Source organism: Pieris napi, chromosome 13, assembly GCF_905475465.1.
Source record: "Pieris napi chromosome 13, ilPieNapi1.2, whole genome shotgun sequence".
Classification (NCBI taxonomy): domain Eukaryota; kingdom Metazoa; phylum Arthropoda; class Insecta; order Lepidoptera; family Pieridae; genus Pieris; species Pieris napi.
The window spans coordinates 7,034,247-7,056,355 of record NC_062246.1 but is presented as its reverse complement, the minus strand read 5'-3'; the positions used below and the strand labels follow the sequence as shown (position 1 = coordinate 7,056,355).

The 22,109-nt window shown below is 34.8% G+C and overlaps 1 protein-coding gene across 2 annotated transcripts in view; it reads left to right on the top strand.

Annotated features, from left to right (window-relative positions):
• Nucleotides 1–22,109, top strand: part of LOC125055420 (apoptosis-resistant E3 ubiquitin protein ligase 1) — a 30,316-nt gene that overhangs the window by 2,852 nt on the left and 5,355 nt on the right. For both annotated transcript variants that reach the window (XM_047657879.1, XM_047657880.1), the window contains exons 2-14: nucleotides 6,118–6,283; nucleotides 11,260–11,468; nucleotides 11,999–12,138; nucleotides 13,683–13,823; nucleotides 14,431–14,539; nucleotides 14,820–15,007; nucleotides 15,692–15,890; nucleotides 16,482–16,678; nucleotides 17,474–17,638; nucleotides 17,887–18,064; nucleotides 18,892–19,037; nucleotides 20,802–20,945; nucleotides 21,466–21,639. In XM_047657879.1, the coding sequence (XP_047513835.1) occupies nucleotides 6,118–6,283; nucleotides 11,260–11,468; nucleotides 11,999–12,138; nucleotides 13,683–13,823; nucleotides 14,431–14,539; nucleotides 14,820–15,007; nucleotides 15,692–15,890; nucleotides 16,482–16,678; nucleotides 17,474–17,638; nucleotides 17,887–18,064; nucleotides 18,892–19,037; nucleotides 20,802–20,945; nucleotides 21,466–21,639 (2,156 nt within the window). The remainder of the gene's footprint in view (nucleotides 1–6,117; nucleotides 6,284–11,259; nucleotides 11,469–11,998; nucleotides 12,139–13,682; nucleotides 13,824–14,430; nucleotides 14,540–14,819; nucleotides 15,008–15,691; nucleotides 15,891–16,481; nucleotides 16,679–17,473; nucleotides 17,639–17,886; nucleotides 18,065–18,891; nucleotides 19,038–20,801; nucleotides 20,946–21,465; nucleotides 21,640–22,109) is intronic.

Genomic DNA, 22,109 nt, shown 5'->3' with positions numbered 1-22,109 from the left:
ACTTAGATGAGAATAGAAGTTTCTAGATATAAAAAAATCTTTTTGCATCACCTATTGCATACACTTTAAAAAAATGCTGGCATTTGTGTAATTTGAAATATGGTTTTTGAATGGTTAAGTATGAAGTGACCGTTTGCATAAGAGTGGTGAGCTATTGTTGCGATAAAGTATTAATAAACGCAAGTTCGTATTGTAGATATATCGTATTAAACTATTTTAATAGCTCTTTTATTTAACCTTCGTCGTGAAACTAAATATCTAGCAAAACCGACTCAAATTGCACATTCATGAACATAATTGCAGTAATTTGGACCTCAAACATGAAACATTTAGTTCATAGAAGCGCTTTATACCTAAGACTACGTAATTACTATTACTTGTTTTATAACATCGCAAGTGCGGGTGTAATTATAACCAGCCGAGAACTTCTTTGGTTCTGTAAAGCAGCCGGATTTATTTAAAGGTAGTATAAGTATCAGTATAACCTTGGTTTTTTTTAAAATGTAATAGGAGGCAAACGGGCAGGAGGCTCACCTGATGTTAAGTGATACCGCCGCCCAAGGACACTCACAATGCCAGAAGGCTCGCAAGTGCGTTGCCGGCCTATCAAGAATTGGTACGCTCTTTTCTTGAAGGCGACCCTAAGTCGAATTGGTCAAAACTAAACGATTTTATAAATACCTGCAAATGAAATCACACAAAAGTTGTTTATATGAACAGTTATAAAACTTTGGCATAAAACAAAGGTTTGCGATTGATATCTAGTAAAGAAAATGGTAGACCTACGCGAGAGCATTCGGCAACAAGAAAAACCCTTAAAAGGAACGATACCTGAGTATAGGTAAAGAGCTACCTTCGCTCAGACAGACATACGCAAATGTTCGCGTCAATATAGCCTCTATTGTGCCGGAGCTAAAAAACGAAACGCCTAACCCTCGTTGACGTTTCGCATTTGGGAAAAGTACAAGTGATCAATTGCAGTGGAGTGTGTGGGGCATAATGGGGATCCCTGGCGGCGAGCCAACACGCTATGCAGTTGGACAATCAGACTTTCTTCGGGGATTTATTGTCGACTTTTTGTGGGGCTTAAGTTTTTAACGCTGCCTCGATGTATTTTACGTTTCTCATTGTTTAAAGTCTTTGTTTGGCTTCGGCATTGAAATTAATTAATTTTAATGAATGTTGTGGTCGTTAAATTGAGGGCACACCAGAAATACAAAGAATTTATTTTCATGATTATACTATACCAAGAGACTAAGAGCCTTTGTGTACGGGTCGAGCAAAAACCATTTTACTGAACAAAGGATCCTATAGGAGTTTAGTAAGTCTAAAAATAATACCGAGTACAGTATTAGCATGTTCTTAATTCAAAATATACAATCAAGAATGACCGCAGTAGTAGTCTGTTACGCTGTGATGGAAATTGGACTGCATTTTGTATGTAGATAGGTTCCCAGGAGGATTGGGCGGGGGAATGCAGGTCGCAGGCCCCGGTGTCCCAATTCAAGCAACAGGTCGAATCGATTGGGGCTGTCAATGTAACTTAGTACAATAAAGTATATGAGAAACTGGGAGCATCCATTGTTAGCTGGTTATTGTTGACTGGGCTATTATCCTATCTGTGTAGATTGATTACAAAAGACTTCACGTAGCAACCTTATTTCTCGAGATAATGTTTTTAAAATGAGGTCGATTTAAAATACAGTTGGATTAATCTTATGCTTATTATAGAAGTTATGTTTTCATTTCTTCATACTTATTATTGTTTGTAGAGTAGTGTTGGCCTAGTGGCTTCAGCGTGCGACTCTCATACCTGAGGTCGTAGGTTCGATCCCCGGCTGTGCACCAATGGACTTTCTTTCTATGTGCGCATTTAACATATGCTCGAACGGTGAAAAAATCGACGGCGTGTGTCAGGCACTGGAGGCTGATCAGTGATCACCTACTTGCCTATTAGATTTAAAAATGATCATGGAACAGATTCAGAAATCTGACGCCAAGACCTAAGGAGGTTGTAGCGCCACTGATTTATTTATTTTATTTATTATTGTTTACAATAAAAATATAATTCAGTATAACGTTTGGCGAAAAAGGTAAAAAAAAAAGATTTTCAAATGTAATTACATTTAATTTGGGTTCAATTTTCTCAATATTTTTCATAGTGACTCTCAATCATTAATTATATTTTTATTAATGCAGCACATTACGAAATCATCTTCAATTAATATTTTTTAATGAAAATATTGCATCGACATAGTAGTTAAGCTTCGCAAAAACAAAATCTGGGCCGAGTCCGCATTTTAATTGGGTCAAATGTAAATACCCTATGCTATCGATTATAGCCCCTGTTTCCTATACCAGTGTTTTATGCACTATACACAGAGTACTGACACTGCATCTTTTTTGAAGTGAAACTTCTTTATCGGGGTTGGAAAAAAATTTAGTGTAACATTTTTTCGTTACGCGTCACGTTTTTCGGTTACGCGCCATGTTCCTTTTTGAAGTCAAACTTCTTTATCGGCGTTGGAAAAAAAATTACCGTCACATTATTGAAGTGAAACTTTTTATTATTTATTTATTATTTATTATTCGACACTTAATATTTTAATGACAATTAAATTCATTAAATTCCTAACATATCTTCCTTTTTCCGTCCCTCTAAGTATCGGAAATCTAAACTTTTAGATTTGTATAAATATGAACAACACTTCAAGATTAGTTTGCCACTGAAGTTTCACTTCTGACATGTGTACTTTGTACACACACACTTTTTTTGCTTCACATATGTAGAAAGCTTTAGAACATTGCTTTAAATAAGGAGGTATACCAAGCGTAATAAGTAATGACCATAACTGTGGTGGAGTTATCTAAGTAGGTTATAGCATGTTGATGTAATCTTAATGTGATGAATTCATGCCAAACCGGTTGCCTTATGTTTTGTATAACATCTGCATACAAACCCTTTTGGCAAATAAATAATTATATACTACTAGCAGACTCGGCCAAGCGTTGCTGTGGCTAAGATTTTGTTATATGTATTACAGAATAGTAAACTATTCAAAGGGAAACGGCAGGAGAATACCAGTCTACTACATGCTATTTGGTGGTTATGCCATTAAATTATAGCTTATGTGAAACGGTGGTACTTTCAACACAGCGCCATCTGTTAGAATTGTGACTGTCTAATAATAAACAAATAATTTGCAATAAAATAATAATGATCTATAAATTAAGATGTAAGCTATCCTATCTTTAAGTTAGATCAAACTGAAATTTGAATGAAATCGGTTAAGTAGTTTAGGATAGTCCTTAGCGGACAGACGCGTAATTGATATACATACATATATACTTATTAAGATAAGCTCAAAACAAGACGCAAGGTTGCTTTATTAAGTGGCTTCGTAAGCTTGCGTGTCGAAATTGGTTTTTAGTTGACGCTGACACTTGAATGGCGTCCCTTTAAAAAAATATATGTTAAACTAGCTGACCCGGCAAACGTTGTTTTGCCACGTATATTATTTCTAGGAAACATTAATTAGTTCAGAAAAACTAACTACCTACTATAATAATATAATAGGGGTTGATCGTAGAGGAGTGACTCTCATAAAAAAAATATCCAAAATATAAGAATATTTTTTTTGGGGTGGACAGTGGACACCCCTTATCACTTAGGGGTTTGAAAAATAGTGGCTGATTCTCAGACTTACTGAATATGAATATAAAATTTCATAAGAATCGGTCGAGCCGTTTGGGAGGAGTATGGGAACGAACATTGTGACACGAGAGATTTATATATTAGATAAAGATATATTTAACTTTACTTTATATAAACTAGAACACAAGAACAGAGCATCTTCCCTTACTGTAAGTAGTGTCATTGGACACTTTCTTATGTTAAATTTTATTAGTAAATTAGGTTAGACTTAAATTACTTATTTTTCTTAAATTAGGCTAGATCGTAATGTTCCATGTGTCTTAGTAAAGACAGATGTATAAAAAAAAACTTTATACAAACGTTAAGATATAAGATCTAGTTAGTTAGTAGTTAACATATTTTAGACTTTACGTGATACATATCGACCTAAGTGCGAGGTAACACGATATGTGTATAATAACGCTTTATTAAAGACATAATAACGAAACTATATAGTATGTACAACAAAGTGAGTTTATAAAAACGAATTCATGTTTTTCCCTTTCGTGTTTTTAAAAGTTTCTTATGGAATTAAAAATTCTTAGGAAATTTTTGTTCACGGAAGAGATTATTTGCATTTACAGTTCCACCATTTTTCATGTGGCCAAGGAAAATTGATTTTTTATTTTGCCTCCAATCGAATTGAATGTTCATAGCTAAGACATCTGTTGCTAGTACATTAAAGTATAAAATTCCAGTAATATTTTGAAATACATACAAACAAACGAACGATATATCTTCCTTTCAAAAATTAGACTTTGAATTTCTTACTTTGGTCACACAATGCGTAGGGGTAACGAGAACCTAGGAGCTCACCGTGATTGGCAACACCGATCGCGTGGACGTTCGCCAACACCGTTGCAAAAGAAGCGCAGAATCGATATTGCTCGAGAAAATTATTCGCTCCAGATCTTACTATACAGCTGACCATGATACTCAGATATGAGTTACCGACCTAGAGAGAGAGAGATATTTCATCGTAGAGCTACGAAGAGCGGCTACGAATGAATATTGCCGATGTCTACGTGCTTCTGTCTGCGTCACTGATTATACTGTTTATTCTTTTCTTTGTTATATACGTCAACCTTTGATTATACAAGTACCTGGCACTTGAAATTATATGATATCATAAGTTATTGATAAACATTTAATTTAATCATAATACCCATAACTCAAGTGTGAAGATTGTAAGATTAATAAAAACCTATTTATTTTTTTATTTAGTTATTAAGCTTACGACATCACACACAGTACTTAATCTACTAATTATTTTACAAAATCTTACATCTAAAATGTGTGACAATTAACGTAAATGTCAAATCAACGAACTGCTTACAATTTAACGTATTATTATTCGGTAGTTATATGAAATTGTTGGAAAGTAAAATTAATCTGTAATTGACCAAAGAAGTTTGAATGATAACTAAGTTAGTGTAGTACAATCTACCGAATAATAATACGTTAAATTGTAAGCAGTAAGCTGAGGTTCACAATCTTTCGACAGTTTATAATCTCGCGAGATAGATTACAATCTAACGGTGTTTACAATTTTACGTTATCATAAACATAAGTTTCACAAAAAATAATAGAAATTTAAAAAATACAATTAAAATTATATTTAAAAACTACTATTACTCTTCGAAACAAATGTATCTCTTTGTTCCCTTTCTTTTCAGTAAATTAACTGTTGAAAGCTAATAGACCTTGCCAACAGAGCCTTGGAATTCGTTGCTAGGCTACGACCCAACAACAAACCCTTTTGTAATAAAGCTAACTATTTCTTTGCCTTTGTTCTGTACCGTTCTTGCTAAAGCTTTTATATATAATTTAATGTGATTTAAAATTACATTATAAATTTCTATGTAAATTATTTCATATTCCTCGTGCTATTTTGATCAATGTGTTCGTATTTGTTTAAACTCATTAGAGTATTTATTGTATTAAAAGTTATGAACCAATATTTTATTTAAAAACGAAACATTTTTCATTTTCTAATCTCTGTTGGCACACATACTTCTTTAAGAACTCTTGAAAAATTACTACCTCAGACACTGACAGCTTGACGTTAGTTTGGAAATGTTATTAGATTTTCTTTTATACTTTTGGAGTACTCGCCAATATGTATCGTCCCTGACTACCTATAATTTAATATTAAGAGTAGGTATAATAATAAATACATATAACAAATATCAGCAACTTGATTCGATTCCGCATGTATTTTAATAGGATAATAATTTAAAACGATTTAAACACATATTCTCAAAAAAATAGTTTTAATATCCCTAAAGTCCTCACTGAGATTCAGATTAGAGATAAGAGTTGAAGCTGAGCGGTAATTGAGACTCAAAAAAGTATTGGATTTTGACAGTATTCCTTAAGGTTACCAACAACAATGGTTAACAACAAATTTTGTAATGTTTAAGGAATCTCAACGTTGTCGGGATGTGCGTCTCCCGATCACTTGGACCGGCTGCCCGAGCTACCAGCTGCAGAGGAGAAACGCCTGCGCCGCGCTGCTCAGGTGCTGCAGCAGAAACTGGTGCTACGACAGTGGCTGGCCACAAGATCACTGCAGCATGTGTATAGCAAGTGAGCGTTATCTCTTTAGTTATTATTTTTAAATGATAAACGTGATTAGTACTCAAATGCAATCTTCGTCGAGAAACTTCATTGTACGAGTCCTCAATTTAATGTTGTAGCTTACGGCAGTCTGTTATCTCTAAAAAACAAAACACGGTTAAATTTCCTGGTACAGAATACTTTGAGATACAGATAAATGTATTTAGGCATACATGTTCTTTGAACCATTCGGATTTCAAGATTTCCAAGATTATGCAAAACTGTCGCAGTGCGGGCTGCCTGCTTGTTATCGGCTTGTTCGAACTGATGTCCCGGAACTTACAAAGTTTGCGATGATAGAACTTTAGGGAAAGTTCAGAATTGTTAAGTTGAAATTGGGACAATATTGAACACGTTTAATACCTAAGGGTGCGTCCACATCTGGCGAATGCGCCGCGAATGTGCAGCTTGCGAGCCGTTTGCGAGCTGCGCGCGTGCAGTCACGGCAATGGTTTGGTGCGCCTCTTTAGCGCAACTCATGCAAGGCTCGCGCGCACTCAGTCCTCGCCCTTACAGTTCCGTTTACAGACTCAGTAGTCAGTAGCTCGCCGCCCGTACGCTTATCGCGTACGGCGCTTAGGTTTTGCGCGCGGGCGGCGCAGGAGCGGAGCACGAACAAAAATGCACGCGCGCAGCTCGCAAACTGCTCGCGAGCTGCACATTCGTGGCATATTCGCCAGATGTGGACGCACCCAGATATTTAAACGTACCTGCGCCTCTGTTCTCTCTAAAAATATAAATGACGGTGGCGGGAAACAAGTACGTTTTATAATAATATATTGAACCTTTAATAGTATCTTACGAGTATAAATCTTATTTTACTATTTTTTTTTATATATAGAACACGGGGCTAACGGGCAGGAGGCTCACCTGATGTTAAGTGATACCGCCGCCCATATGGACACTTAATGCCAGAGGGCTCGTGAGTGCGTTGTCGGCTTTTTTAAAATTGCCCCTACGTCCCTGTAGAAGCCCTCAGAAGTAGCTCTAGGTAGTCTTAATAAGTGGTCCAGTTACTCAACAAAACAGGAAATTGGTGCGGCTATAGTCATTTGTTTTGACGCTGACTTAATTAATAATTTATATATATGGTAGTAAAATTAGATGAGCTATTTGAATGAATTTCCTAGAACAAAATTTTCACAGCTTAAGGTATTTGCAAAAGTTAAAGTATCAGAAAATTTGTATTGAATCTTTTATAGAAACATTCGCTTACGTATTCATTATTTGCTTTGAGTCGGCACTTGAATGATTTTAATACCTCTGTCGGATCCGATTGCAAATATTTTATTCGTACATTTCTCATCGTAAATTCTGAAGTGGCTGTTATACTGCCTGCATAATAACATCGTCAATCAAGTAAAAATTCAAGTGACACTAAAAATTCTGCTTGTCGTTAGGTTTTTATGTAATACTTGTCCACACTTAAAAGGCACGATAATGATAAGCTGTTTTACCGTCAGGTGAAACATCTAGCGAAACAAATTTTTATTTATAAAGACCGTTCTTAGGAGTAGGTTGAGACCACAGATCTCATCTCATCATCTACGGATGTTGAAGTAGAATACGAAACTCCACCCGTGTTACCTCGACGTCCGTCGTTCCACAACTGAGCGATTTTTATGGCAGGTTTTGCCAAGCACCACCACTATGTAGAACCAGATGCCCCCTGAATTTCCGAAATCGACTTAAAGCTCTAAAATCAGTGGCGATATCGGGACAATGGTGGTGGGTATGATGTCGGCTCGATTTCTGAGTTAGGGTTAATAACAAAATTAGGGTACGATTTACACCCGAGGCAAACTCAAACTTAAAAATATCTTTATTCATATAGGTAAACAAGTACACTTATGAATCGTCAGAAAGAAGTTAAATTAATTGTAAATTTATATTTACTACCAGTTCGCAAGTCAAGGGCGTAGAGCGGGTAAGAAGAACTGGCAAGAAACTTTCCGCTACTCTTTTTAATCGCCAAGGATTAGGATCATTTAAGTATTCCTCAAATTTATAAAAAGCTTTATTGATTAATTTTCGTTTAACGAGGGCTTTGAATTTATTTAGTGATAATTCTCTAATTACGCTTGGGAGTTTGTTGTAAAAACGAATACAATTTCCATATAAGGAGTGGTTTATCTTTTGCTTTTCTAAAAAAAGCTCTATTTGCTACGGTCGCTACCCCTCTCGCTTTCGCCACCTTGTAATATTCACCACCCCACACACACGTCATTATTTATACTAAAGTGTAGTCGTTTATTTTGTGGAAATTTAATTATGCTATGTTCGATGGTAGTAAAATGCTTCATTATATTACTTTACGATCTAATCAGAGTCATCCATAAATAATAAACGATACAATCATCACGTAATAAATTACGTGATAGACAATAATTTGTCTTATATGAAATCACAGGTCAGTGAAATAACAACTATGGATTGGATATATGGTAAACTTTCAAATGGCCTAATTAACATAGCACAAATCAGAAGAATATATTTCTATCTATAATAATTTGTTAAGATGACATTTGTTTTAATGAATTGATATTTGTTAATGCTCACATGCGTAATAACAATTAACAATAATATTTAATGTCCTTTAAAAACAAAATTAAAAAAAAAGCATGCGAAACAGCGGTTTATTCAAAAAAAAATTTTATTCAATTCAAATCACTAGTTACAGTCTTCTAGTATGAAACTAATAATAAATCATGCAATCTGTAGATAAATTAAATAAATTGAGCGAAGCATGACTCGGCAATTACCAGTGCCAGTCGATTTCATAACAATTTATCTTCATGCTTTGGGAATATGAAATGAACGTTAGTATTAAAGCTGGTTGCATAAGAACGATGTCTGTTGTATACCTTTGAACTTTTGGTTTCGCTTTTTGGTTCTACCCTCTTTGAAGTGTCCGAGTAACCTCTTGCATAATAAGTATTTATAATGGCTGACTACTATGGGTCAACAAGGTCTATACATTAGTTAAGCGCTAAATTATGTTTATAAGTCTAAATCTGTTTCATATATATACTATATACTATTCAGATATAAACTCACAAAAGACATAAAAATTACGTTTTCGATTCTACATATTTTGTCATGACCCGAAGTCCAATAACTAACACATACACAGCACATGCTTATAACAACTCTCAAATACATACGCACACACATCCATTATCTCATAAGGTCTTATACGACTTTTGTCTGATTATATGTAACACTAAGACTAGGTACTTTTTCTTTAACAAAAATGTGCACCATGTACTACGTATTATTGTATAATCTAGTTACTCACAACACAGGGGCTCGTGTAGGGACTAGCGATAAATGAATTTTATGCCACAACTATGTTTCTGGCATGAATAAAGTTTTTTTTTATTCAAATGTAGATCTAGGTGTTTATAATGATATGCCTAGCTAACTAACTCCAAAATATTTTACTTTTATTTCTTTTCTCTCTGTATTTGATAGCATCGAGTGTACATATACATCTACAATATCATTATTCCACGCAATAAACTACTTAATGCAGACAAGAGAGCGCGAAACTTTCATTTATTCATTTAATGAAAAAAACTTGATGAGAACGAAAAATATAAATTGCGACCTCGCCTTCGAATAATACTTTTCCATTTTAATTGCGAAGCTTTTAGAAAATATTTAATGCAGTTTCATTGATGAAGCGGTCTGCTGGTGTTAATTTTACACCAGACTTTTAAATTGAATTTTTTATACGTTTTAATTTTTTCAAAATTTTATGGAAACTAGGAAAATATGTTTTCATTTTGTTTGCTCTATAATCTATTTTGACAGCTGTTTTAGCTTAGTGGCGATTCAGCTCCGACTTATATATCTTCTTCTTCAAGTGCCAGTTTATAACTAAAGGTTGGCTGTTAGCAACTTGAATTGCCGGGTATCTTTGCGCTGGTCTGAAAAGATCCTCGGCGGATGTGATGGTGGTCTCTGTACGTTTCGCAACCACGACTTACCATTTACCAGCACGTCTCTTGCCTTAAATTTGCCCATCATTCTAAGCTGCAACAAGTCATCGGAAAACTATCGGAACGTCGGAAATATAAAATATCTTGACATGACTATGGTCGATATATGGTCAATTATTTATCTATAACGTAAAGTTATGAACAAATCCAGCGTCGTGTCTGCTCAACTCTGGGTTACGCAACGTTTAAGATGGTTGTTTAAGCTAGTACATTAATTTTGGCGTTATTTATGTAAAAAATCTGAAAGGCTCATTGTTGACTTCATAAATCACGCTTCATTTCTGAAGGCTGTCTTCGGCAATCCTCTTTGCCTGGAAGATAGTAAGAGACCTATGGGGGGCTTTACTTGATCGGTCCAAGGAGTAAGGGATCGGTTCCCTACATTCTGCCAGTCACGATGAGTTTTTTTACTATTGTTGACACTCGAATGTAAATATTTATTAAATACAACGAATATTTTTCTCTTAAATTTATTTTAAAATCGCTACCTTTCCAAAAACACTGTTAATTTAGCCTACCATATGAAGTATAACGCAGGTCAAATTGGGCATGGATAATTAGAGATTTGAGTACTCATTGACCCCAATCCAATTTAATGACAGGACATGTCACTCGCTTTGCCGATAATTGCTGTTCAACAAGGGTCGCAAGTAATGGCAATGGTATTCTTTTGTATGAACAAAACCAAAAGTATAGTAAAATAATAAAAGCTTAGTTCACGTAACATTAAGTTTCACTTCTACAAAATGACGGTATTAATTAAAAGTCGTAAAAGAGATTAAAAGAGAAGATTAAGAATGTTTTGGGCCATGGGCGGTATCACTTAACATCTGGTGAGCCTCTTGCCTGTCGCCTGTTCTATGCTCTCGAAAGACAGGTGACGTACGAAGCACAAAGTAACTATACCTAGTCGCTTTTCACAAATTATTGTCCATTTTTCAGATTACTCAGCCTGGATGTATCCTCCTTAGAGGACGTTTACTGGCTGGAAGATTCAATAGCGCGTCATGTGATTGATTCGAAGGATTTCAATGCGTGGTCTCTTGCCCGCCAAAGCTTGCCCACGGGCAAGGAAGAGCTGCTGTCGTTGAAGAACGAGCTATGGAACACCGTGGTTAAGAGCAGCAAGCATCAGGACGCTTGGACATGGGGTAAGAGATTTTAAGACATAAAATATATTCCGGTAATTATAAAAGCTTAACTTGTCTCATACTATATCAACTCTTACACTCGTTTTCTCTTTCTAACAAATTCCATCCACGTTGTGTTGAAAAGGGACAGAATTTTGCCGTAATTAATTAATAAGACTTATTTGTGAATAAGAGTATTCGATTACTTATACAATCTTCTTAAAAATGTAAAATATTAGTTACTTAGTAAGAAATTACTATACGTTCACATTACAATTTATTTTCTAGTACATTTATTTTTCCAAAATAGTATCTAAATTAAACAAATTTTAAATAAAGTTCCTAGTTCACAGTCCGGAAACATTAAAAGCCAAACATATCTTCATAGCCTTGTCGAGTTAGTCAAACAATATAGATATTAAGGTGCTACTCTTTCTTGGTAAGTTTTGTTGAAGGCACGTAAAAATCAAAATGGTGAACGATTCCCATCCCCTAGGATGTGACCATAAAAGTTCTGCCTGAAATTAATCCAAGACTGGGCTATATTACAGGTGGTATGTTGATAGTATCAGTGTCGGTCTGTGGTCTGGTGACCCTGGCTGCCATGACGCAGCCTTCGCTGGCCCCCGAAGCCAAGCACTCTTTGCTGCAGTATGTCACTGGAAAATATCTCCACCCGCCCAGTTGTAAGGTACTTCTTAAATTAATGTATTTAAATTAACACTGAAACCTATTTCTAATTTGATATAGCAAATTCTTTGATTTATGTTTTTAATTGAAGGACATATTGACTTTTTCGTGTAATACCCTCGAAATTTGTTTATAAACTATGAAATGTAATTCTCAAAGTGTCTACCTTATGGAGTAGGAGTAAAATAATGATTGTTATTTTTTTTATATATAAGTTAGTTTGCTAGCTGCGTACGAACAAAAATGCACGCGCGCAGCTCGCAAACTGCTCGCGAGCTCCACATTCGCGGCATATTCGCCAGATGTGGACGCACCCTAAGGGCAAACGGGCAGGAGGCTCATCTGATGTTAAGTTACACCGCCCATGGACACTCACATTACCAGAAAAATGGTACGCTCTTTTCTTTAAGGGCTCTAAGTCGAATTTGTTCGGAATTACTTCAGTGGGCAGGTTCCACATAGTGAATTTGAGGTTTCACCCTGATTTAGTTGGATTGTCACAATTCATTACCATATAACATATAACTGCGCTATGTACTGACATATCAATTACTTATTTGGGTATAGTTGATATTTTATTTTATTTTAAAAGGCACACTAACGAAACACATACAAACACTTACAGAGAACACATAACATAGAAAACAAGATACATGCATATGCATCAATAACAAGTGTGCAAAACATTTAAAGGGAAACATTACAATGAAGAAGAGAAAATAACTTAAACATTTAAAGTAAAAAAAAAAACAAACTAGATTAAAAAAAACCATGCAATTTACAATAAAAAAAAAAAAAACAATAATTTTCTACTTTGCAATAATCAATATTGGTCACGGATCAACAGTGGCTGCAGCATCTTACGCCTGAAGACATGGAGAATGATATGTTAGTACATAGGCATGTACGTAAATAATTCATGAAGATCATACGTACTAACGAACGTATAGAGTCTGGCTAATGAACGAAGATAACGAAAAAGCGCGGGAAATTCAATTTTTTTTAGTATGGTATCCCTAAAAGTTTGATATATTTTGTGGATTAAACTTACTTGATACTTGATTTTATTTTATTATTTTTTACATCGATAGTAACTGTATTTCTATGAAATTAAATACTATACGTATTTAGTATTTTACTATTGATACTTAAAATGACTAGCATTGCCTGGAAAACTAAAACTATATTTATTATAAAACACAACTTTATTAGGAATAATCAAAATCCTGCAAAAGAAACGAAATATTCTATCAAACAAAACAAAGTTTAGGCTATTATACCTGTTAACTATTCGGAAAAAATATATAATAGAAATATAAATGAGTAATTGCACGAAGTATCAAGACAATACATCATACTAACCTAAGAAATTCAATGACATTCTGTGTTGCCATCCGAAAGTTTTCAAATAATTCAATTATCTTTCATTAGCCAGACTCTATGCAAATTTCGTTGTCAGTCACACTTTTCTTTTTCATAATTTTTGAAAGATTCCTTTTTGGTTTATCTCTCCTCGTTAAAAATAAAGTGTGAAGTGTTGGTAAGGTGGAGTGGGGCTGGGAGGAACCTCATCCAGTTGGCGACACAATGTGCTTCACGGTCCACTGCTACCAAAGAAATGGACATCCCTATCCGATTTGCGATACTGATGACCTCACTGTACACATCTCTCATGGGACTAGGAAGGTAATTCAAAATAATTAAAACATGATGTTTCAATACTTTTACTTGTTACAAACTGTGTTTCTTGTATAAATTATTACTGTTATGTGAGAAATTATTTCGAAGTATAAAAAAAAGGGAAAAATTAAATAAATAAATATTTATTATTATTCTCTTACATTAAGTGTAACATAAATTCTATTATTATTCGCATGTTGTTTTTAAATTATGTCCATTGCAATTTAAATTATGTATTTATTCTGTTAATTTTGTGTCACGGTGCGCGCGCATCGTAAAATCTTATCTTAAAGAATCGTTTCTTAAAGAAGTATAACTTCAAAAAAATATGGTAATTATTTCACAAATGTTACTTACTGATATATTAATATTTATAAGCGATATTAATGAAATATCTAAGCACTTTATTCATGACAGCTAAATATGATATGACTTAGAAGCTTTGTCGGAAAAATATTTTTGAAAACGCAACGTACACATCAAGCGTTCTCCATGCGTATATTCTTATGAAGTAATTTTCCTAATTCAAAAGGTCATCCAGAAATATCATTATCATATTATTTCAACATAGCAGTTAATATATGAACTAATTGGAAATTGCTATTTATAACAGATAACAGCAGTAATGGAGTTAGGTTCCGGTCAACCGTCGCTTGCGCACACCGCTCGCGTCAAATTCACAGTACGAACGGCTGGAGTCTATGTTATAGCTGTTATGATAGGTTAGTATTCTTACATTGGACCTACTTTCGCGGCTATTGGCGGTGTACTATAATACGTACCTTGTAAGTTGTCTAGTGCGCAGAAACAGTTTTCGTCAATTGTTTTCCTACTAAAGGTATATATGTTAACTATGTCCTCATTAAAAAAAATTATGGTATATGGTATAAAGCATTTGTTTGATTGTGTGTGTTTTCACTTTTATAGCCATGGAACGCGGTGAATCTTGCTTATAAGAAATTGATGAAACCGAGTAAAGAAAGAAATAATGTGTTATTTAAGGTGGTGCGGTAGCAGCATGCGGTCCCTTTCGCAAGTGGTTCATAGCCGGGGGCGTGGCAGCACGTCGCTCCAGAGTAGGGCGTGACCCGGCCGCACTCGTTTGCGCTGCTGGACGTCCACGGGCCTTACACGTACATCCAAGGGACCATTATGACAACATTGCGACTATTGCCACTGATGATGCTAAGGTAAAAAATATATGTACCACAAAGAACGGTTCGGTGGCCGTCGATACACAATTCAAATTAAAATAATACGTCCTGAGTACATACCTCGTCAATGTCTCCTTACAGGAAAATAGGCACACATATATTATCAGCCGTAAGGATTTGGATTAGTGTTAGTATGGGCACAAAAAGAGGTTAGACTGATGATAATTGATACCTTGCCTCACAATAGTTCTTAAACACGCACTAAACACTCACTATACAATTTTTAATAGTCGACGTATCTATAATCAACTATAATTAACAAAAAGTATATATGTATTATCCAAATAAAAAATGCTAGATACACGAGAAAACGTAACCCGAAAGAAGCTCAACAATGACTATCAAAAAATGTGTCGATCGGCCGTGCGTAAATATTTGGCATCACCCTCATCAATTTTATAAAATTAATACAATGTATTTCGAACAATATATTTAGAATATTAAGTAACCGTACCCAAAGCCGATTACCGTTACCGAAAGTAATCAATTTTAATCTGTATTCAATAGACCGATAGGTTACCTGTGGCCTTAAACGTTTCGACAGAATCTGTACGTCGAAACGTTAATGTCAGTTTTTGACAGCGAAAGCTTTTTGATAGTTCGATTTGGTTTTCAATATTTTGTTAATCAAAATACTAAATAATCTCGTATATATTTCAGAGCTTTTCAATAGAAATATCTCCGATTGGTGGTGAGGTGGACAAGTCCCTATCGTCAGCTGCCCAATTCGAATATGACAGTGTGAATCAGCGTGTGAGCGTGTCTTTATGTTTTCCTGAGGCGGGAGTGTTCAAAGCTGCTATTTCTTATGATGGGGTGTTATTGCATAATGGACAGTTTGACTGTATCGTTTTGACGCGTAAGTATTTTTTTATTTCTTAGCTTATCTCGTATCGTTATATTATGAAATATGAATACTAGGTTTACCACAAAATATCGAAAATAATAAACAGTAATATAATGTCATATAATTGCAAACCTTAGTAATCTGTTGTGGTCCTATTTATGCAATTAGATAAAGAAGTGTATGAAACTGTATATAACTCGGTAGGTATTATATAATGATACTAGCTTAATATTCTTAAATTAGTTCTGGTTATTTTGATTTAAACAAAAACTGAATCTTCTCACTATGTACTCAATTAGACGAACCAACCAAATTTCTTCGAAGTATGGCGCCTGTGCATCACTTTCTTTATGAACTATCTTTACACACACACTTACACACTGTCCGATTAACCATCACTGTAACACACTTGTAATAATAACAGTAATCCGCGAGATCCGCTATTTAGAATATGGAGAGTCCAAGAAGGAAAGCTGGTTATCATACTGGTGATAAATGCAATTCCTTGTAATCCTTTCTTTATCAACTATTTTGGTCCTTCGAGATTCTGCTTCTCTATTTTAAGCTCAAAAACCGCAATAAAAAGTAAATTATCCTTTTTAGCAAGCGATGCAGCCACAGTACAACGCGCGCTGTCATCAAAGCGAGCTACAGTTTCGTACGAGGCTCGCTTATTATCCCCTGGCAAGCAACGCCGGGTGCTTTGCTGTTTAAGCCCTAAGCAATTGATCATAAAGGACTACATACTTAAGATTATCCCTAAGAGAATCACATCTTTTAGGGTCTGCCCTTCCACTAAGGTACCCTATAGCTTATTTACGATTATACATTTTGTTTTTGATGCCTTTAAAGCATGAGAACATATAATGGTGATGTCATTCAAGCTGATATATACTCTGATTTTAATTCCGAAATCTGACAGCTATAATTTTTTTACATGTCAGAGATTGCAAACCTTTATGGCCGGGCACGATGCCAGCTAAAGAATAGAATAAAGTAATTAAAGTTAATTCGATATATTGTTCGTGATATTGAAATATTTTTTATTTGTGTATTACATCACTTGAGTAAGTAAATATTTAGATTGACCTTTTTGTAGGTAAAACTTAAAAAATACGTAGCATTTTATTTTTTATTGCCCTGTAATGGGTCAAATTTGTCCCTTTTTTGGTGGAGAATTCTGTTAGTAGCAACACTTATGAAATATCAGAACTACGGAATGAAAAATTAGACTACAGTAAACATTGACATGTTTTTTTTTAAATGAAATGCATTTTTTAAACGAATACTAAGACTAATTAGCGACGAACAAGAAATTTTATCGTTACCATCTATCTGTAATATGTATATTAGAAATATCAACCACCCGAACCGAATTAAACATCTATTATTTTAGATTTAAATAAAAGTTTCAACTCTGATAACAACTAATAAATTCGAGGAAATTTCTTGACGATTTGTTAAGGCAACCAACAAATGTCGTAAACATTAAAAATATATTTTTTTTGTAATCTGTAAAAAAAACAATTAAAAACATTTTTCGGATCACTCAAATAGAAATAATACAACGGTAACATGTTTTGATGAAATTTCAGCTAATAGTGCGTCCCCGAGAAGAGCATCCATGTCCAGGGGGTGAACTGGTTCTGGAAGACGGAGTCCAACCTCCGCTTAGGCTGCATTGTGCTGCAAGAGATCTTCTTGCTGCTACCTTTACGCGCCTTTTGCTTGCTAACTGTGGCGGAGAGGATACATTTAAGGTAAATGCGAACAAAATACGTACAGCCTACGTATACGTACGCGAGGTACGTAGGCTTGATTTGATATAAATTTATTTTATTAAAATTAAGTATAGTTAATTCATGTTTAATGATATTATTGGTTATACAATATACATACTTTGATTATTACATATCTGCAGTATGAAATTAAAAATATACGAATAGCTAGTACTTAAAAATTAATTAGTTAATGATATTAGTAATAGCACAGGAAATATTCCTTTCAGAACAAACAAGAGTTCTTCTACAGCGAAATGCGTACAGCGCATGCACGTCACCCGCATGATAAGATCTCGTTGCGCGTGCGCAGGGACGACTTAGTGCGTTCCAGTCTTAAGGCCACCAAGCATTTTACACTTGCCGACTGGTGCAAGAATTTCGACGTCGCTTTTCATGGCGAACAGGGTACGTATAAAGAGAAAATATATATATTTTTTTAATTGGTTATTTATATCATAAGTTCTGTAATCTTCAAATGGGGTTACATTCCGTGGTTTATTAATAATTTTAAAGTAGATAAGAAATAATGTTTCGCCGGTAATTGAATATTGGTTGATACCTAAGCGACTCTAGGATAGGTTATACATTGTGATACTCATTTTACTCATTAAGATAAGATAAGACTATAGACAAAAAAAACTGTGTTGTTGTTGTGCTCCGGCGCACGACTGGAGTTTACTCCTTAAGTACGATTGTCTAACATACGCAAAAAGAGTTTATTTAACTGAAAAAAGATTAATACCATATGAAAGGGTAAATTAACAAATTAATGAAAATAATAATAAAGCTTTAGACGTTTCGCAAGATTAAACCTTGATGTAGTGACTTAAGGTCCAATTCCACATGCATCAATTTATCTGAGGGAAGAGACAAATGAATTAAAACCGTAACTATATAGGACGAGATTCATAATCCTTTAAAATATAGGTGCACACCAAAAACGTAACGAGGTCATTCGACAGTAGATTTTACTCCTCACATTTTTCTCATACCTTATATATGATAATCGATTCTTAAGGAGTTAATTCCAAAAAGTTTAAAGTTTTAGTGAAACGCCATCTTGATCCTGTTATCAATGTCAAGACAAAATTCTTACATCTTTGAATAATTTAACAAACAACCGTTTATATACGTTTGAAATTGTCTAACGTCATTAAACTTGACATCGAATGTGATATTAAGTTTTTATTATTGAATAATTTGATTCATTTAAAAATCCAATTGTCCTACAGGCGTGGACTGGGGTGGTGTTCGCAGGGAATGGTTTTCACTACTGTGTGGTCAGTTGTTCGACGCAAGATTCGGTCTTTTCGTCTCTTACAGTGAATCAGCGACTGGTCTTGTACACCCGAATCCGGATAGACCACCACACCTCAAGGTAAGGATTAGAAAATGTACTAAAATTTGTGAAACTCGAAATTAATCTTTGGCATGATTAATACGTAAAATCAAGTTTTTTTTAATGGACTGTTAGATGGTGACTGGTCGTACTTGAAAGTGATGTTATTTATTTCATCTATGTATTTGCGTGTTGTTCCCACGAGAATGTAAGTGTGTGCTCCTATTTCACCATGCCTCCTGTTGATAGAGGACAAGTCTTTGGTTTTAATTTATGTTATTATTATTAATTACTTAAGATGTCATGTGGAACACGGTGTAATGGTTGCAGCTCCTTACAAACATTATGTAAAAAAAACATGGCGATTAAAAAGAGTGGCGGAGAGTTTATTGCCAGTTCTTCTCTTCCGTTCTACGCCCTTGATTTGAGAACTGGCACTAAATGTAAAATTAGAAGCATTTCATATACATTTTTTTTTGACGATCATAAGTGTACAATGTGTTACCTATATGAATTAATGATTTAGACATAAAACGTTCGATTAGTATTTGTATTCTGTACAAATTTTAGGTATATTTTTGACGTGACAACGTCTTATAATTCGATGGAGCCGGCTGCACGCACGAAAAAACATGACTCATGCGGCGTTACCTCGCTCTGAGGCGTTACCTTGCTCTGAGGCGTTACCTCGCTCTGAGGCGTTCCATTTAAAATTGGCATAATTGTATTATATTTATGCGTACAAATAAATGTAACTTGATCAATTCAATTGTGATTTCCATTTACCTCCTTCTCTATATCCATACAAAATACCTAACAAACAAATAAAATTTAATTTTTGGAGTTTACTCCTTAAGAAACGATTTGAGTTATAAGGCCCGGTACGGAAATTTTATGAGGAGTAAAATCAAGTGTAACACGAAATGTTGAGGCGTTATGTAGAAAGAGACAAACGTATATATCTGTAGGATTGAACGTGTAAAAGAATGAGATGGAATACATTACACAGACTTTTCTATTTTGAATTCACGTTTTGACAGCCACGTTACAACATTGTCAGTGTTGACAGGTGTAAAAAATAAAAGTAGATTGTCTAGCGTGCCATAGAGTTTTGTCAATAGTAATGGTCAGTGAAATTAAAACTAAAAAGATTGTTCATTCTTATTCTTCTCTTACTATAAAGGTAACTTTGGTCACAGAAAGAAAATCCTATTTGGGCATAGATGGTGTAGGTACGTTTTATTACTACTGCAAACATTTATATTATAAAAACATATATTCTTACCACCTTTAGTATGAAAATATGGTCGATAGCCACAGAACATTATCGCCATCTTTGTTCTGCAGTGCATTTGACACAAGCCGAAACTATAAGCCTGGGACAGCAGCTAACACCACAGCTTATAAAGTATGGAAGTCGTTCGTGCCGTTTTGTATAGAAATCAAGATTTATTTTAAATAATAGACTCGTTTATTATTATTATTATTTATATTGTTTTGTAACATATTTTATGTAATACGCTTTATTGAAGTAATGTAAATAATCCGAATAATTACAGATATATGTTTGTTTCTCTTATCATTTTAGCAGATGCGTTCATTTACCCTTTTTTCTATTCGATATATATCATAATTATCATTCGTAAGGAGTAAACTCCAATCGTGCGTCATAGCTGACATACACACACTTTTTTTTTAAAAATGCAACCATCCCATCAATATTTTTTATGACGTTGTCACGTTCAACTATCGTCAGTAAACCGACTTTACAGACAACCGATTTTTTTTTTTATAAATTTTCAGCTAAAACACTTTGAGCTGGCGGGCAAAGTAGTCGGCAAGTGTTTGTACGAAAGTGCCCTGGGAGGTTCTTACCGACAACTTGTGCGCGCGCGCCTGGCTCGATCTTTTCTTGCGCATATTATTGGCCTAAGGGTTCACTACAAGGTAAATAAATAAAGCTTATTAGAAGAACTTAGATTTTCAACACAATTTAAAGATAAATTTTATCTATGTTATAAATAAAGTAGACCATAAACACGTGATGCAAACTTTTTACCAAATTAGGTGTAGTTAAAAACTGCAACATGCAACATTTCGCATTTTTTTATCATGTTTAGGAATCCTAGACATAGATTCTTTATGGCAGGCGTGGTTAGAACTCCTTAGTAATCCGTGATCTTGTCACGTGACCGAGTGTCAATTCCAAATTCATATGGAGGCTGTCAGGTTATTAAATTGTTTCTGTCTTACTGAGATGTCAAATTTATTACGTCAAGTACATAAAGCCGACACAGGGAATTATACATCCTTTTTTACTTTGTAATAAAGTATTTTCTTTTTTTTTAATGTTTATAGACTATAAGTATCGTAAAAAAAAGGAATGATCACAATGAAATATATGAACGTTTATCGAAATACTTTCTTCGGATTCCTGTGCTAAATTTGTTTATTGTCCTGTTTTTAGTACTTCGAGCAAGATGACCCGGAACTCTATCTTTCAAAAATAAAATACATTCTGGATGCGGATTTGGACGCAGCGGACTCGTCGCCGGAAATATATTTCTCGGACGACGTGTACGACTCTAGCGGACGATTGCTTGAGACAAAAGAACTTGTGCCTAATGGAGCTTCTATACGCGTATGTTACTTTACATTACCCAAAAAATCCGATGAGGGTTCGTTGACTTTGTTTATTTATAGAAAATATTTCATACTTATACTGCCCTTGCAAACTTTTCCTTTCTTTGTAATAGAGTTACTAGAACTAAAAGTCTTCTATACGCACCTACGGCTCCCTTATCTGCTACTTTTAGGCTACGTTCAGATGGCAAAAATTTTACGCGCGTTTTCAAATCGCGCGATTGTGGTATTTTCATACAACTGTTCACATGAGCGCACGTTAACGCGCGTTAGAAAAAGTCTCTAGACGCAGGTGATCGCGCGTTGACGCGCGCTTTGTCATGTATGTAACGTCCGTAGACTGTTCAGTTGAGCGCGCGCTTTCATCGCGATTGTACGATCTTCCACGTCCATTTTCTAAGCTCTGTCGAAACAGACTGACGAGCACTCACAATTCGCAATGCGCGTTAGCGCTTGTCATCTGAACTC